Genomic DNA, 18,717 nt, shown 5'->3' on the forward strand with positions numbered 1-18,717 from the left:
GAAACTAGGGAAATGGAAAAAATTTAATTGAGAATATGGCATGTTGGCCTCTCAATACCCATGCGTATTTAGTATTTTTTTTTAAAAAAAATTTCATAAACGATCGGACTATTACGATCATCGACGGTCAACTTCCGCCCTAGCTGGACTTCGGTCCTGGATTCGCCCCTGATTCCACCGGTGCTCTACTCCTTCAACATTCCCAGCAAAAACGAGTAGAAATGGAGGTAATGAACCCAATTCGTAGATTCTGTACCTCTTTTGAATTCTCATCTGATACTAGAGTTTTTCTGTGTACCCTTGAGCTCTCCATTTTTTCAAATCAATTGCCATCACGTCGGTGTTGACATAACATGGGTTACGGCCTTTGAATATTGTGAAAAATGCTAGACTTTTCTAGAATCTTGATGTGAAGTAATCGCTGAAATTAGCATGGCAATATTCGAGGGCACCTAAGACGCGGGAATTAAGGTTGATTTGCCAGAGTTTTGCAATGTCGTTAATGACTATGAGGTCGGAGTCAAGGTCGATAATGTAGATGACGACTGGGAGGATGAGGTCAGAGAAATTGGTGGTGGTGGTTGCCGAAGGTGGTTGTTGTGGTTGGGTGGGGTGGTTTTGATTTTGGGGAAGATGGAGATGGGGATAGGTTGTGGCTTTATTTATTATTATTTTTTTAATTTTTGACTTAATAGGGAAAATATTTTTTATTTAAAATGTCCCTGTTTTATTTGGAGAACATAATAAAGTTTTTTATTTTGGGAATCAACTAACGATTTTGATAGTCAAACTAATGGGAATCGTTATTTTGGATTGGAACTGCAAATTTTTTAAAGATTTGGTACTCACGTTGGCATAAATGAACAAATGAAAGGTTTGAGCAAACTTTGTTAATAAACGAAAGGTTTGGTACCGTGGCTGCAATTTTCCCGAAAATAAATCCAAAGTAAAATTTCCTATCCTTCTTCCTTTTTTTTCCTCCTTCCGTGGATCAAACTCAACATTATGATCATAAAGTACTGTATAACGCTAATAATACAAGTGCATTCAATCAAAAAAAAAAAAAAATATATATATATATATAGACTTCCAAATACCACTTTCCATAATCAAAATCAATGAAAAACAAGAATAGATATAAGAAAATACAGCTTACAATGACGAAACACTTGACAACGAGAAGGAACCAGAAAGGCCAAATCTAGAGTTTAAATTGAGGCAAATTATTTAGAATTGGAGGAGGGTATACAAAAAAGGCTTTTAAAAAAATTACGACTTGAATACCTTTAATAAATTCCTTCACCTTAGCAACGGCGGAAGAGATAAAGCCGATCATTTGCCGTATGCATATGCAATTCAATTTGGGCTATACATACTTACAGACCAGTTCTCATTAGCAGGCCCTTAGGCCTAATGTTTTAAAATTTAAAAAAAAAAAAAAAAAAAAGCTTGCTCGGCTTGGCTCGAGCCGAGGCTCGAGACTCAGGTCGAACCTAGATTTTTTGATTGAGCAAAAGCTCAATTTGGCTCAGGCCCAAAAAAGTTTGCACCATTTTACTCGAGTTAAGCCCGAGCCTCGAGTTTCCACTCGCAAACCAACTTGGTTCGGCTCATTGACATCCTTACGTATCGTCCTTGATGATGATTTAAAACAAAATATTTTATTTTCACGTTTTGAAATGAGAAAAAAATTGCACTTTAAAAAAAAGAATGATGGGAAAATAAGTTGTTTTACATTATTTCAACGAAATTTTTAATATAAAACCGTTATCAAATATAATAGAAAGTTTGAGAATAAAAATGACATGAAAATCGTTCAAGACATAAGTGTTATAATAAGCAAAGATTAAGAACTTTAAGTGTAATTAAAATGTTGTGCAAAAATTAAAAATTACAGTGTGAATATAATTATCAATCATATATATATATTCCATTTTTGCCCTGTTTGATACCATTTTTTTTTTTCAGGAAATCCATTTTCTAGCTTGTCTTGGGAAGAAGCAAATTCCAACTTTTCAAGGACCATAGAATTTCAATTCCGTTTTACTGTAGCAATTATTTATTTATTTATTTATTTTTTCAATGAAAACAAATTGTAAGAATTATTGTAAAAAAATATTTCTCTTTACTCGATAAGTTTCATATAAACTGAAACCAAACAAGGACTAAACATAGATGATTTTTTAGTTTTTTTTTTTTTTTTTTTTTTTTTTTTTTAAAAAAAAACAAAAAAAAAAAAAAAAAAAAAGTTTTTTTTTTTTTTTTTTTTTTTTTTTTTTTTTTTTTGGCAATAGAAACAAATTTCATTTCCAATACCAGTAAATTTCATCAATTTAATTGACATTTTTCATGTAAAAACAAAGCCAAACAAACATAAAAACACTTTTATTTCAACATTTTTCACGTGAAAAATTATACCAATCAAACACAATAATTTACAATTCCCAAGAAAATAATTCTAGGTAATTCAATTCCATGGAATTCGTTTTCTAGGCAATTCAATTCCATCTTTGCAATCAAACGGACCCTTATTTGAACTGAATTTCAAATATGAACATGTCTCAATGATGATATGATATGAATTAGTTGGAAAACAAGGTGAGTTAGGCTTTTTTAAAATGTTAAAAAATTTCTCTTATGACATATTATAAAAATTTTCGAAAGTATTGTGGTGGTACCAAATAGGATATACGATTTTCTAGCTCAAGAGCCCCAATCTAGGATTCTATAAAGCATAAAAGAGAGAGATTTTATGAAATTTTGTTGTGTACAAGATATTAGACTATTGAGGTCGTATCTATAGGCTCACAATGAGGTCTAATTAAATCCTATTAGGACGATTAATTTAATCGCACTTAAATTGGAATTATATATCTATAATTCATCCAAATCTTATAGGGAAATTTTCAACTACAAATGTTTAAGAATATAATTTCAAAATTGAGAAACATGTAAAAATCTTTCAAAAATGAGGTGATTACATTCGTGACATTCGATAAAATGTTGTGGCCTATGAAATTAAATAAATCACGACACATCATACAATTCATGGGTCACAATCACATATTAAATATAGAACAAACAAAATTGCAATCGAATACAACACAATTTACGGGTCTTAATCACATATTGAGTAAAAATCATATGACTAATATGTCGCAAATCAAAGAATTAATTGGTCACGTTACTATTCTTTTCATCATACCCCGCCATCCTCGGCAAACACCTCAATGAAAAGGAGGGAGATCGAGAAGGAATGTACTTGTTTGGACCCACAATCATCACCATCCCCATTCACCCACTCCACAACTTCTCTTGCATTTTTTTTTTTTTTTTTTTTTTTTTTTTTTTTTCCTCAAAAAAACAAAACTTTTTTTTTTTTTTTTTTTATAAATTTTGATTTTTGTTGGTGAAATCTTTTAAGTGGATAATAAATCCACACTTCGAGCAACGGCAACACCTATTGTTTTCTTACATTAATGTTTTTCAGATGCATATTTCTCTTTTCTTTCTAAATAAATAAATGCTTGTTACACAGATGTTTTAAAATTTCTTTTCTATTTTCTATTATATGGTCCAAGTGCCCCCACCCACTTGCAATTAATTTTAACTTTTAGCTGTATTTCCCTGAATTTTTGCCTTTTTAAGTCGTTACGGGTCTTAATCACATATTGAGTAAAAATCATATGACTAATATGTCGCAAATCAAAGAATTAATTGGTCACGTTACTATTCTTTTCATCATACCCCGCCATCGTCGGCAAACACCTCAATGAAAAGGAGGGAGATCGAGAAGGAATGTACTTGTTTGGACCCACAATCATCAGCATCCCCATTCACCCACTCCACAACTTCTCTTGCATTTTTTTTTATTTTTTTTTATTTTGTATTTGTATCCTACAACACTATCACAGCAGTTGGCGGCAACTACCACTAGGGGCAGGCCTAGGAATATGATTCGGTGGAGGCGGGACAGAATTACGTAAAAGTCATGGATTAAAAACTTAAAATTATAGACTAAAAAATTATGCGGACTACTTTGTAAATGTCAAAAATTAAGGACATAGTCGGTGCAATTGCACCCACTGGGCCATTAATAGGTCCGCCCTTGACTACCACCAACTATTGCCTAATCTTGATAGATTTCCGTCGATTCTTTCAAATGTCTGAGGTCCTTCAACTTTTACAATTATTATATATCTCAAGAACCATAAAATTTCACAAAAAAAATAAAATAAAATAATAATAATAAATAAAGAAAAATGTCAAACTAAAAAATCTAAGAATTAAGCGATTTGTACTTGTTGGCTTATACTTTGATTTACCTGACCTCACTCCTCCTCTCACATGGGGTCGGGTTTCACGTGGGGGCTCAACCCCCATGTGAGAGGAGGAGGTGGAGTCGGGTAACCTAAAGTGTAAAATAACATGTACAAATAGCATGACTCAAAATCTAAATGTATCTGTCCATTCACACCACCAATCATCTCAAATCTAAAAGCGACAATGTGCGTTCTTCATGGTTTTTACAATTCCTTCGAGCTGGGTACATGCTCTGAAATTCTCCCAACCTTTATATACTTGTCTAAGCTTCCATTGTGCACTATCCAATGTTGTTCCCTTTATCCACATCCTCCTATTGGTCCTTCTCTATCGCCAAGCACTCGATCGGCTTGCTGTGTACAATCATCACGGACACGTAGGTGTAGAAACCACCATCACAGCCAAATGCTTATACATGTGGAGACACTAACACCAAGTTCCCCACCTACAACATTGACATACGTCGGACCATCGCGTTGTTGTAGTCGGACGTGTTATGACGGAGTCGGATTTTTGATGTTAGAGAGACTCCGATGGTGTAGCCTAACACCACCCTCTCCAACATAAAGATCTAATTTTTAGGAAAGAAGTGGAGTAGGAGACAAGTGGGTTATGGTGGTAGAACTCATACACGATTTTTTTTATTAAAAAAAAATTTATTAGAACCTGATTTTTTAAATTGAAACTTGAAATTTAAGGACCTTAGTAATTTTCTCACTCTTATATGTTGAGATTAATTAGTGTTCTTATAACACATTCAACATGGGCGCACCAATTTGGCCAAACCAAGCTCACTGACCAATGAAAGAAAGGAGCGATACTGTTTATATGTTGTTCACGATATTATTTGTTCCGATTTAAAATTCATCGCAAGTGTACGGTTCGTTAACAAATAGTAAAATGGACTATGAGTCAAAGTATCTATCCCGCGAGAATTAAATTAGTTCAAATTTGTCTATTACAACCTTAACCGAAACACGACAACCAAATTGAGGTTTTATACTTTAACTAACAAGATGTAACCGTTGATGCAATTATAAATGAAGAATTATACTAAATGCAAATAACTTGGATGCAATTTAACTAGAATTTTATGGAATTAATGGATGTACTAATGCACTAGGATCCCGAATCCCCAAACAATACCCGTTCAATTATCAATTATGCAATTTTGACACACAATTCCACAAAAGATGAATCGATATTCCTATTTTAATTTAGCAATCTCTCTCGAGCAATGCCAAACATATCCCAATATATGATTCGACTATATTTCTATGACGAATACTAACATACCGACATGCATTATAAATTTACGAATATCCAATGATTCACACAAGGCATATATGTATATTTCTATCATCTATCGGACCCTATGATAATTTATACTATGTCGAACATATTTTCCTTCTTTCGAATGCATAAAATAGGCCACCACAATCATATAATTACGTGCACAATAATCATATAAAAATAAAACCATAATAAATCAATCGAATCCGGAACTTGTGTTCAAATACGTCAAAAATCCAAAACAACAATTAAATGTAGTATTACAGGGTTCATCGATCTCCTAACAATGATAAATCTAGCCGAACATGCTAAAAAGAATAAAACATAAAAATATTTGAAGAAACGATATCACCCGAATCAATCTTCAATCCGATCTTCACTTGGAGTGATATTGTTCTCTTGTTCTATCGTTCGTTTCTCCTTCAAAATCTCTCAAAAATATGTAAAAACGGCATCCCCTACGTTCTGGTTGAGTTTTTGTATTTATAAGACCCTAAAAATATTATTTCCATAAGAGTTTCGAAAGAAAATAGGAAACTAAATTTTTCCTCGAGAATTGCTCTATGCGACTCGCATAGAGTAAATTTTTGGAGTATTTTTGTTTTCGGTATGCTACTATGCCACTGCATAGAGGATAGTACTATGCGGTCGCATAGTACTATCAACTATGACAGATGTACGTTTTGGTCCTCCTACTTGCATCTTTCACTTCTTGGCATCTTTTCTTCATTCTTTTCATTTCATCATCCCACGATATCGTCAATTGGTAATTGGCTTAATCGATTTCTCGATTTGATCATCGGATCAACTTTTGGATATTTGCACTTTGGTCCCTGAACTTTCACTTTGCGTTATTTTAGTCCTTTTTCCCGTTTTTCTCTTGAATTTCACCATGTTCTTCGTTGTTCTCTACAATTCACAAATGTACGAGATTAAATCACAATTAAATCATTTTACTCGTTATTAAGTCATATTTGTGACCTAAATAAGTGTGTAAAAACACACTTATCATATGTCAATGTCATCACTTGTTTTAGCACACCGATAGATTCCCGATTCTGACGTCAAATTCAAAAATATCATATGAAAAATTAAAATTCCGCCCGTTTCATTTATTTAAAATTCTGATTTTTAATAGATTTTGATAAAAATTGATAGATGTGCAATTGAAAATTTGATAAAAATGATGAATTTCATAAAATATTTTTTAATATATGAGTTTAAGAAACTATAAATTTTAAAAACTGGTGGTAAAATACAAGCGTAATTTCCTTGTTCAAATAGTAGGATTTCTTTGCCTGAATTTTAAATTAATTAAGGGTGTGTTTGATTACATTTATTTTTCGTTGAAAATATCAGTTTTTCACCCAAATTTCTACTTTGGATATTTGATTACTATTTTTTCCATTGAAAATATTTTCCAACTTTTGAAAATATGTCTAATTTTTTTTTGTTTTTATGAAAAATATTTTCTTTGAGGAGTAGGTAATTGTTTTATCCAAAACAAAGAAAATATTTTCCTTTTTAGATGATATTTTTCATACCAATGAGACACTGTAAAGCTATTTGTATTCATTTTCTTTTCCAGAAAAAACTCGAACCGTTTTTCAAACCAGATAAGAATCGACCACCCACGTCCGCTCAATAAATTCAATAGGAAATAGCCTCAAGGCTGATGTCCCTTTGCTATTATTTCAAATCGGACGGTTTGACTTATCAAATTCATAGCTATAAACACAAACAAAATTGCTGATATATACACATTTGCATTCTCCATAAATCTTTATTCCTTTTATGCTTTAAAATTTACAATTTAAAATTATATTCGACCTATAAATACGGATAGTCTTCCTAATTATTTTAATTAGGACACCGAATTTTTCTTTTTCCACATTAGCCACCCCTTTTTTTTTTATTGTTGTTTAAGTTCACATATCCATAAGTAATAGAAAATACTATGTGGCATAGAAATTCATTTTTATACTCAAGCTCAACAAGTTCTTTGCTTTTACCAAATCCAACAAAAATGAAATTCTAGTAAAGTTTCTAAGCTATTATTTTCGATAATCAACTTGTCAAATACGATGATCAAAGTGAAACAGCTACTGTTTTTTAGCTGATCAATATAGAGTTTTGTGCTTAAACCCATAAATCTTTAGTTCTTTACCAAACCGCCCTCTCCTATAAAAAGAAGTTGCGTAAAAAATTTGTTATTCGTGTCACTTTCAGCATGCACCCACGTTTCTTTATGCCTTCAAATGCAATCCTCTCAGGCCTCTCCCACTATATCCTATAAAGCCGCCTCTTCATCAAGAACTAAGCAAGATAATCTTGTTTGGAACAAAAAGCAAATGCTTTTGTTTCAGGATACGTTGTATCGACAAATAGTTAGCGACCCACAAAACAAAAAGGAAATAAACAATGAGGCTCTATGTGTATTTGTTGGAGGGTAGAGATTGGGCAGTGAAGGATTCTTATTTGAAGTTACAAGTTGGCAAGTTCAAGACAAAAACAAGAGTTTTAAAAAATACGAAAAATCCATTTTGGAACGAGGAGTTTGTATTTAGAGTTCATGATTTGGAGGATGAACTTGTGGTGTCAATGTACCATGACGGGGAGCATCAATCCGGGTTCTTCAATGGTTCTGCAGGGGATTTGGTGGGTCGGATCAAGATTCCTTTATTGACTGTTGCTAATGAAGAAAATAAAAATTTGCAACCAACTTGGTTCTCTCTTGAGAGGCCTAAGAGTGTGAAATCAGTTGATAAGGATTGTGGTTAGTGTTCTTTCTTTCTTTCTTTCTTTATTTCATTTTTTGGGTTATAATATTTGTTTGATTCTTGCATGGATTGAAGTGATTATGATGATGTTCAATGATGGGTTTTAAGGATTTGAAATTTACGAAATGTGCCTTATTTCTGTAATGCTATCATTTTATGAATGATAATCGATGTTGATTGAAATTTGTTAATTTTATGGTCTTATAAGTTATTGATTAATTCATGATTTGGGTATTCAAGCATATGATGTTCAGTTGAAAGTTCATACAAATTGATGGAGTTATATGCCTATGAAAGTGTTCAGAGGAAGTCACAGGATTTTGATGATATTTTGTTTTTATGTTGATTGTGCTAAACATAAATTCAGAAGATATCAACATAGATGTGACTGTAATACATTATATGTAGTCGTCCCGCAGTATTTTGTGGAAAGTTGGAGGTAGCAACTTTCGAGTAGAAGTTGTGGGTTGAAGTCAATTGGGAGTAAGTGGAAAAGTGTACTCGAGTAATTACTGCTTGAGCTAGGATAGTGGCCTAGATGGTTTGGTTGTGACACTATTGATGAGTCGAGTCCTAGACTACTTACTACTTTTGGATTGTCAACTAATGATTTCTCTCTTCGCATTTTGATTGCCTTGACAATTACATTTTAGGACTTTGGACTAGTGTTATAATGACATTTTGGGAGTAAGATGGTACTTGGACCTATGTTTTGAATAGCATTTTACGAAATAAGGCAGCGTTCATTCCGTTTCACTCAAAGGTGAAATACATCATTCTCACATTTTGCTTGAAAAGAAGTGGAAAAAAGTTGCAAGTGTTGTGAGAATGGAGATGGATTTAGATGGGAGTAGTTATATTATGAAATAGTTCCTGAGTATACCTCTTAAAATAAACATCTATAATTGCAATAAGACACGTGCCTTCTGCAGAACAAACCTGTCTATAGTCTACAACATACGACCCTCACTGCGAAATGTGCTAGTAAAGAAACAAAAGCATGCTTTATTTTTCTTGTTACATTTACCCAACCAAAAATAAATAAAAGTAGAAAAAACTCTGCAGTACTCAATTTTGAGGGCGAGGCCCTTCTCCAAACTATAAACTTTAACAAGGTTATATAATATAAGCTGTAGAGTTCTAATGTTCATCAATGTTTTCTTATAACCCGTTTACATAAATAACAATAGGTCATTGTTCAAGACAAGTTGATGGTGTGTTTCTTCTGCTAAGGATTCCCCTATGTTCGGCTATGCGGTAGTGAAATCAAAGTTATGAAGATAATTAATTTGTATTCGGGGTTATACATACTCATAAAACCTACCTTTATCCTGTATGTGTAGGTAAACTTCTTCTCAGTCTTTCCCTGCATGGGAAAGGCCAAGACATCGCCACAGACCATCTTTCCAATGTACATTTGACTGCCAAAAATAATAACTTCAAAGAATGTGAACGTACATTCGCTTCATCTCACAATAATCATCGTTCAACTGCTCCATTGAGAAAGATAGTGGACGGGAAGCAATTGATAATGGCAATGGCTGGTCGTTTGGAGAAAATCTTCACTAAAAAGGAAGAAACATCAAAGAAGGATGATTCATCTGAACAGTCCACTGCTCTGTCAGATTATGAAGATCAAATGGAGGAACCTCCTAACTGCTCTAGTTTTAAAGAATCAATTGAACTGATGCAGTCTAAGAATGAAGAAAGAGAAATGCCAGAGAATCTGCAGGGAGGCATTCTTCTTGATCACATGTATATGACACTGCCCAATGATCTCAATATGGCTCTTTTTGCTCCCGATTCAGAGTTTAGAAATGAGTTGGTGGATTTGCAGGGAACAACAGATATTCAAGAGGGACCTTGGACATGGAAATCTGGAGACACATCATGTTTGACTCGTGTTGTTACATATACAAAGGCTGCAACGAAATTAGTTAAGTCTGTTAAAGCCAGTGAAGAGCAAATCTATGTCAAGGCCAATGGAAAAGAATTTGCTGTTCTTGTTAACGTGAGTACTCCAGACGTTCCCTACGGGAACACATTCAAGATTAAATTGCTTTACAAGATAATGCCTGGTGCAGAGCTATCTTATGGAGAAGAATCTGCTCATCTTGTAGTATCTTGGGCCATTAACTTCAATCAAAGCACCATGATGAAAGGGATGATTGAAGGAGGAGCCAGGCAAGGATTGAAGGAGAATTTTGAGCAGTTTTCCAGCTTATTATCTCAAAAATATGAAGTAATAACTGCTGGAGATATGTCAGATAAGGATCATATATTGGCAACTTTGCAGACTGAGCAACAGTTTGATTGGGGATTGGCAATTAATTATTTTTGGAATTTTACAATGGTCTCTACCCTTTTTATTTTTTTATATGTCCTTGTGCACCTTTTTCTTTGTGGACGAAGCAAACTACAAGGATTAGAATTTCCTGGTCTCGATTTACCAGACAGTATTGGAGAAATTGTCACCTGTGGGTTATTGGTATTTCAATTGCAGAAAGTTTATAACATGATTTCACGTTTTGTTGAAGCTAGTCTACGGAGAGGTAAATAGTCAGCTATATTCTTAGCTATTTCAAATTTATGTTGATTTCATAATGCACTGTATAGTATGAGTACACTCAAAACATTATATTATTGACAGGAAGTGATCATGGAGTGAAAGCACAGGGCGATGGATGGGTGCTTACAGTGGCATTGATTGAGGGGGTGAACTTAAATTCTTTGAATCCAACAGAATTGGTGGATCCATATGTTGTGTTGACTTGCAATGGTAAGACTAGAACAAGCTCTGTCAAGCTTCAAACTCTTGATCCTCAGTGGAATGGTAACATAATCGTTTCTCTTGACCTCTTATTCTGTAATTTTTGTTCTCCTGTATCTGGTAAAATATCATCTTTATAATTTGCACAGAGATACTCGAGTTTGATGCTGTGGAAGAACCACCTTCTACCCTGGACGTGGAAGTTTTCGATTTTGATGGTCCATTTGATCAATCATCGTCTCTTGGGCATGCTGAGATCAATTTTTTAAAGCATACATCTACCGAACTAGCAGATTTTTGGGTTCCACTTGAGGGAAAAATTGCTCAGTCTTCTCAGTCAAAGCTGCATGTGAGAATCTTTTTGGATAATAACAATGGAGTTGAAACAATTAGAGATTATTTGGCTAAAATGGAAAAAGAAGTTGGAAAGAAGGTAAGATTGTGCTTATTTTACATTGCACCTGGAAATTGTTATTGGCGATCTTTACTTGTCCTTATGAATTTTTCTTGCAGTTGAACATTCGATCACCACACAGGAATTCGACGTTTCAGAAAATATTTGGATTGCCGCCAGAAGAATTTCTTATCAGTGATTTTTCTTGTTCATTGAAAAGAAAGATGCCATTGCAGGTAAGACTCCTCTTCCATTGGCCTTTTAGTTGGATAAGTTTCAAATCTATCTACCCTCTCAATTCCTTTAAACTATCTCCCTTGCTTCCTCTTCCATCCCACTTCTCTCTAAACCAGTAAAGGAGAAGGTAAGGACATTTCTCAAACTAATTAAAGAAACAATCACAGTTAAGGCGAGTAAATAATGACATATAAAAGCTTGGGAATCCAACAATTTTATCCTGTTAAATGCATTGTTGTGCTAAAAAAACAAATTGTTGATTACGTTTTAATCAAAAGGCAGTTACGTTGCCCATCTTGACATTTTTGCTGTGCTATAGAAAACCAGGAGAACAAGTCACTAGTTCAAGTACATTAGCTTCAAACATAATTGTAAAACGATGAGTGAGTTGAACATGCATTATCTAAGCAAGTCTCTGTACATATCTGATTACCATTAACACTCCAAATTCCCCTATTGGCGATGCAACATGAAGATGGATTTCACAGTTCCCAAAGCTATTTTTTCTTATCAATATCAGTGACGGCCCCGATTATAGGCGGGGTAGGCGATTGCCTAAGGCCCCACTTCGGTGAGGGCCCCAAAATTTTTTTTTTTTATTTTACATGTATTTTTACATATATATATGGGGTCTCATATTTGAAATTGGTCTAAGGCCCCAAAAACTCAAGGCCGGCCTTGATCAATATCTTCTGTATAATCAAGGAGTTCACTTTCTAATTCCTTTATCTGCTCTTCCAGTTTCCAGGCAAGTTTTCATAATTGTTATTTGACACACCATCTGGCTTGCTGCAGGGGCGGCTTTTCTTATCAGCGAGAATTGTTGGGTTTTATGCCAATTTGTTTGGACATAAAACGAAACTTTTCTTCCTTTGGGAGGACATTGAAGATATTCATGTGCATCCTCCATCCCTGTCAACAGTTGGAAGCCCTTCACTTGTCATAATTTTGCACAAAGGTCGAGGTCTTGATGCTAAGCATGGCGCAAAGATTCTAGACGAGGAAGGAAGACTGCATTTCCACTTTCACTCTTTTGTTTCTTTTAATGTTGCAAGCAGGTATTTCTGGTTCAAAGAACTTGTGCTGTGTTACATAGACGATATAAATTATTGTCAAATACAATATGTGTGACATGGATGTCTCAAATTAAAATGGCAGGACGATTATGGCCTTGTGGAGAACAAGAATGCTGGAACCGGATCAGAAAGTTCATATTGCAGAACAACAGCTGGATGATGAGGGGAAGCCTGTTTTACATGAAGACACTGGATCCTACTTGGTTCTTGACGATGTAAACATGTTGCATGTTTGCTCTGTGGTACTTCCTATCAGTGTAAGCATTTCACGTATTGCTCTATAATTTGAAAATTGAATGTCCACTGAGTGGACTGTTTTAGTCAACTTATAATTGTAATCTTCATTTCATTTTGCAAATTCTGCTACTAAGGAAACAATCAATCAAAAGAAGAAACACCATCACAAGCCATTATTTTTACATTCTTGTAGATGTTTTACATTCGTTTCTACATTGAACACTTGCCATTGAATTTTTTATTTTTTCTGGGGGCAATCCTACAGATAAAATCACTGATGAGAATTTTTGATGGTGGAGAGTTGGAACATAAAGTGATGAGCAAGTCTGGCTGTCTCAACTATGTGACAACTGCATGGGAATCTGTGGCTTCTGACGTATATGAAAGACGGATATCTTACAGGTTTAGTCGTCGCATCTCAACCTTTGGAGGAGAAGTTTCCTGTACACAACAAAAATCTCCCATACCAAATGATGGAGGATGGGTTGTGCACGAGATTATGGCCCTTCATGATGTCCCATTTGCTGATCACTTCCGTGTAAGTTTAGTTTCCTTTGCTAGTAAAAAAGGGACTAGTTTCAGTTTTTAAACTAGTGTAATTGATGTGCAGTTGAGACTTATTTCTTCTTGCATGCAGGTCCAATTCAGATACCAGATCGAGAAATCTACTCTTGCTCTTAACTCTTGCAAGAACGATATCTATGTTGGTGTCACGTGGCTGAAAAATACCAAGTTTGAACCGAGAGTGACAAGGAATATTATTGGCAAATTTACCCGTCGGTTGGAGGAAATACTGCAATTGGTAGAAAAAGAGATCTTATTAGCAACTCAACTGTGAATATATCAAATTTCCATTCAGATTTAGGTTTCTACTCAATCTCAAGTGCATTTTATAGCAATGAGCATCATCTCTAGGTGTTTTACTAACTTCAATAATGGTAGCATTGGCAAAGTGAAATCCAGTTGCATTCTGGGAATAACCTTTGCCCGATAGCCAAAGAATCAATTGCTCAGGTTTGACTTTTCGGTACACTTCCAATATTTCTTTTTGACGTTTAACCCATTATCTATAGTTCGATTCTTTGGACCCTGAGGCTTAGCTTTTAATAACTGATCTTTTCTGTGATATCATTTCGTGTATTTTTCGATCCATGCGATGTGAAAGAACCTTAAGTATCAAATCAGTCTCTTCGTGAAGTAATATTATGACGTAATTTTTCTTATTGAACAATCTCTTCTAATGCAAATGCTGCTGTCTTTTTGATGTTGATTTCTAAAAACTTATGCAGTTAGAGAGAGATGTTTTTCATTCAAAACTTCTCTTCAACAAGACCCCTCATGTATAGGTGGAATAATTTTTCCCATCATAGCCCAACAAGTGCACATTTTCATTAAATTGGTGATAATGAGATTTGAACCTAACAACTTTGCTTGCTCTGATACCATGTTAAGGATTGTTTCATTGGTGAATGTAGAGTATGTTTGGGAAGCGTTTATAAACACTTTTGATCTATCTGCTCTATCCATACATTTCGAAGGTGATGGAATATTAAAGGAGATAATTATTTATTTAGTTTCCTACTTTGATTCGTATTTTAGGAAACATGATTAGAGTGTGATTTAATAATTTTTATAGGATTTCTTTAGTTATGATTCTTGAACCCTATATAAAGGGGGTTAGGGCGATATAATAAAACTTGGAAATGAAATAAAGATCAATATTTTCTCCTCCCTCAACTTCTCTTCTGTCTCTCTAGTTATTCTCCCCTCTCTCTCTCCTTCTACCTTCCCCTCTTCTATTTCCCCCCCTCCTTTCTCTTCTTCTCTTCCCTTTCCCTTTCCCCTTCTCCTATAATTCTTTTATTGTATCCTGCGTCAGAAGGATTCACAAATAATGTCCACTCCCTCTTTGGTCAGCAAGACTGTACAGTAAAATCAACAATATTTACACTTATTGTTTTCTTTCTTAATAGTGTCGAGTACTATAGAGTCCACCTTATTGGACAGCCCATAAGAATGGCTGGTTTGAAGGATGATTCATGCGGTCTTACAAGTTGTTGCAAAAATCTAGGAAGGAAATACTTCAACATCATCCATGAAGAACAATAGGAAGAGTTGTATATATTGCAGTTGCATTGTATTTTAACATCTTCCCAACAGAGAATCTACAGTTGAAGCATGTTTGACTAAGCTTAAAAGGTTTACTTATATCTAAGTCGAAATAAGCAAGTTTTAAATTAAATCTCCTTTTGTTTATTGGTAAAAATTTGAAATAAGTAAGTTACTTATTTTGACATTATAAGAGTTAGTTTTTTACATAAATAAAGAAAAGTGTATTTGTTAGTTCATGCCGGAGTAATATTATAAAAATCATTTGAAAGACTCATAATCCACAAGATTAGTATGCGTAATTTGATGTTCTTCAGAATATATGAGATTTCTTATCCTATAACATATATGGAAAAAAACGCTAGATTAATTTGATATCATGAAATATATTGTACACTCATTTATTTCCAACTCTCTTTGCAGAACAAGAACTGTTATTGATATAAACTATTACCTGAACACTGTTTTTAGAACATGAGCAATACAGTTTTATTATTAAGAAATCATTTATGGTTTTGTCTTATACATACATGTAACTACACTGTTACCCATAAGTTTAACAAGAAACAAAACAGCAGCAAAATATAGTTTTTCCCGAATAATATAGAATCATAATTCTATGTTGTTCTGTGAATTTAACATTTGGAGTCTAGATTAATGTATATATGACTTGTTTGGCACACAGTAGTGACTGAGATAAGAATGGACAAAAAAAAAAAAGGATTTTGATCTTGAGGATATATTGTGCATGAAATTGAATAGTACACATTCTTAATACTGTCAAGTACTGTAGTTAACTTTGTATAGCATGTTTATTAAATGGAGATACATGTACAATGTAAACATGATTGGTGCATAGCACTAAATAGGATTGGACCAGACTATATAATGGAAATGATTTTAACATTTTTTTCTTCAAGATTATTATGGTACATACCACTGACTAAGATTAGACTATCCAATGGATAAGATTTTAACTTTTTAAGGATATGTTTGGGGAACTATATTGAATAGGTTGACAATTTAATGAACAAGACTTTAAGCTTTTTCATCTTAGTATTGTCCTCTAGTATTAATTTAATTTTTACGTTACCTGTTAATATAATATGGAGATACATGTACATTGACTCTCGATAATGTCCATTGATATTGAAGTTAATAAATTAGTAAGATTGGTGCCCTTATTGCCAACCTTGCCATGTGCAGCACATGGCTTCCAATTCCATTCCAATCTGTACAAATAATTCACAAATCAATACATATCAAAACAGTCTTTCTTCAAAGTTCAAACATTCTGTCATTCATAGATGAACCCTGAGGGATCCAAAACAACCAAGGCTACAACAAGCCTATTGATTTTCTCGATTTCACTCTACATCTTTGTGTCATGGGTCGACACAACAATCTATTCTTCCGGGTATTACATGACGATCTTACCACTTATTGCTGTCTTCCTTCTTGCAGGATTGATCGTTTTCGCAGTCCGTACCACCATTCTGACATGGATTACAGTGCTGGTGCTCCTAGCTTTTGCTGGGAAACGACGGCGAGTTCTTGTTAAGGAGGGAAGGAGGATCACATCAGATGTTGCCATGTACTTGGCCCAAGTAGTTCTTAAAGAGAGAAGCCTTGTTGCTGTTGCTTTTGCCACAGTTTTCAGCCTCATGGCAATGGCAATTGGTTAAGAACAGATAATTTTGGATGAAATATTCCTTCTTGTGAATCTTGTCTGGTCTTTAATCTTCTCGTATCTCAAGTTTTTTTTTTTTTTTTTCCTTTGTTGTATACTTTTGAAGTGTTTGGTAAAATGCAATGATAACGTTGAACAGTGTTAATGAAAAAAATAAATAAATCATCGCATTGTTTTTGAGTTTTTACACGAAAATGTATCATATATAAGTACAAGTTTTTTATTTGTACAAGAAATTGCTCGATTTATATAGTATGATAATACTACCTCTTTAAGGGTGAAATTGGTCATTTTTTCTGAATTTTTAATTTCTTGTTATAATTAGCCCCTACATTGGTTAATAAGCATACATTTTTAGGCAAGTAATCAGGCTCAGGTACTAGACTTGATGTTTTATGTACACGTTGGGTCGAATTTGTAGATGATTGTGCTGAGTCGGTCCTGTTTATACAACTAGACAAATGTTACAATAAATCTTAATTAAGATGGTTCAAATAGAAAATAAATGAAAAGGTAGACGTGCTAACATTGAGACCAAGTTAAACTGAGGTTCAAGTGCGTGGATTCTCATTCACCTTTTTTTGGTAGTAAAAACTCAAATTATGGTGGAAAGTCTACACACATGACCTATCGTTTATAGTTACTTAAAATTTAATTTAGTGCATGTTTGGTAAATTATAATTTATAATTTAGATTAGAAAAACTCAATCTTCATCAACACAATTCGTAGGATCCATAACTTCTACTGAGTTAGTATCTACACATTTTATCGAACTTACGACTTACTATATAAGTACCATGTGAACTTTCCACTCGATAAATTCGGTTCTCATCCAATTTTTATTTAGGAAAAGATGATTTGGTAGCTACTTTCCAAGGGACGACAAAATATAGTGCGCCCATTGTTTATATATATAACCAAATAGTGCAATAAATGAAAACACTTTAATACCTACCCCATCTCTTGAAATTTTCAACAGAACTAAGGAATGTCCCAACTCTATTACCCTCCATACTAATTCATTAATGTATTAGCATCATGCTTCCCAAATGTTATCGACGAGCGGGTGACGGGAAGGGCCACCTAACCTCGTTGCATCTTTACTGAAAGGTCGAGAAATACTCAAAAATTAACCAAACAGTAAAGTGTAGAAAATAAAAAATCAACACAAGGATTTTTCGACCGTAGCCCTAGAAGTTCGACGACAACATCTAACGCATAATCCCCTATTAAACATCCATTATAAATGGATTTAGCTCGGTTGCACTATAAAGCCAAAAATCGGCAACAAGAATATACAATATGTTCTTGAAAATTACAAAGATCAAGCCACAAAGACTTTCTTTTCTGAAAGAACCAAGAATCAGATCACTCTGCCAATAACCTGAAGAGGATCACTCAGATCTTCCTCGAAACCCTATTGCTTACACGAAACATTTAGATTCTTGTACACAAACACACAAGACAATACAGTAGTATGTAGATCTGGAGTATTATAGGTTCCTCACTAAGATTTAATCACTGGAACACTCAAAAAACTCAAACCCTAATTATGAAGAATGAAAGATTCTTGCAGAGAAGAAGTAGATGAAGAAACGAAAGCAACCCATAAATTTTCTCACAAATCTGCCGATCAATGAATATAAAGCCAGAAGCATCTAGAACTTAATCAAATGGTCATTATAGTGCCACGCTAAACAATCCAGTTAAAGGCTTCCACTAACAAAAGTGTAAAATCAGAAACACGCTTTCTTCAGATTTTGGAAGCACCCTTTTATAAGTAATGAGGTCAACGGTTTGAAACTCA

The 18,717-nt window shown here is 34.0% G+C and overlaps 2 protein-coding genes across 3 annotated transcripts; both read left to right on the plus strand.

Moving 5' to 3' along the window:
* Window positions 1-7,678: 7,678 nt before the first annotated feature.
* Window positions 7,679-16,810, plus strand: LOC111402223 (C2 and GRAM domain-containing protein At5g50170). Of its 2 annotated transcripts, none has more exons than XM_023030387.1 (10): window positions 7,679-8,392; window positions 9,740-10,948; window positions 11,047-11,229; window positions 11,316-11,599; window positions 11,680-11,796; window positions 12,593-12,855; window positions 12,956-13,130; window positions 13,376-13,648; window positions 13,748-13,975; window positions 16,684-16,810. In XM_023030387.1, the coding sequence occupies exons 1-9, from the start codon at window positions 8,038-8,040 to the stop codon at window positions 13,946-13,948; spliced, it is 3,060 nt and encodes a 1,019-aa protein (XP_022886155.1). In that variant the 5' UTR covers window positions 7,679-8,037; the 3' UTR covers window positions 13,949-13,975; window positions 16,684-16,810. The 2 variants fall into 2 exon arrangements, with proteins under 2 accessions (XP_022886155.1, XP_022886156.1); XM_023030388.1 differs by having other exon boundaries at window positions 11,047-11,175.
* Window positions 16,400-17,067, plus strand: LOC111402224. Its single transcript, XM_023030389.1, has one exon. The coding sequence runs from the start codon at window positions 16,527-16,529 to the stop codon at window positions 16,902-16,904; it is 378 nt and encodes a 125-aa protein (XP_022886157.1). The 5' UTR covers window positions 16,400-16,526; the 3' UTR covers window positions 16,905-17,067.
* The last annotated feature ends 1,650 nt before the right edge of the window (window positions 17,068-18,717 follow it).

The sequence above is a fragment of the Olea europaea genome, chromosome 10 (genome assembly GCF_002742605.1).
Source record: "Olea europaea var. sylvestris chromosome 10, O_europaea_v1, whole genome shotgun sequence".
Taxonomy (NCBI): domain Eukaryota; kingdom Viridiplantae; phylum Streptophyta; class Magnoliopsida; order Lamiales; family Oleaceae; genus Olea; species Olea europaea.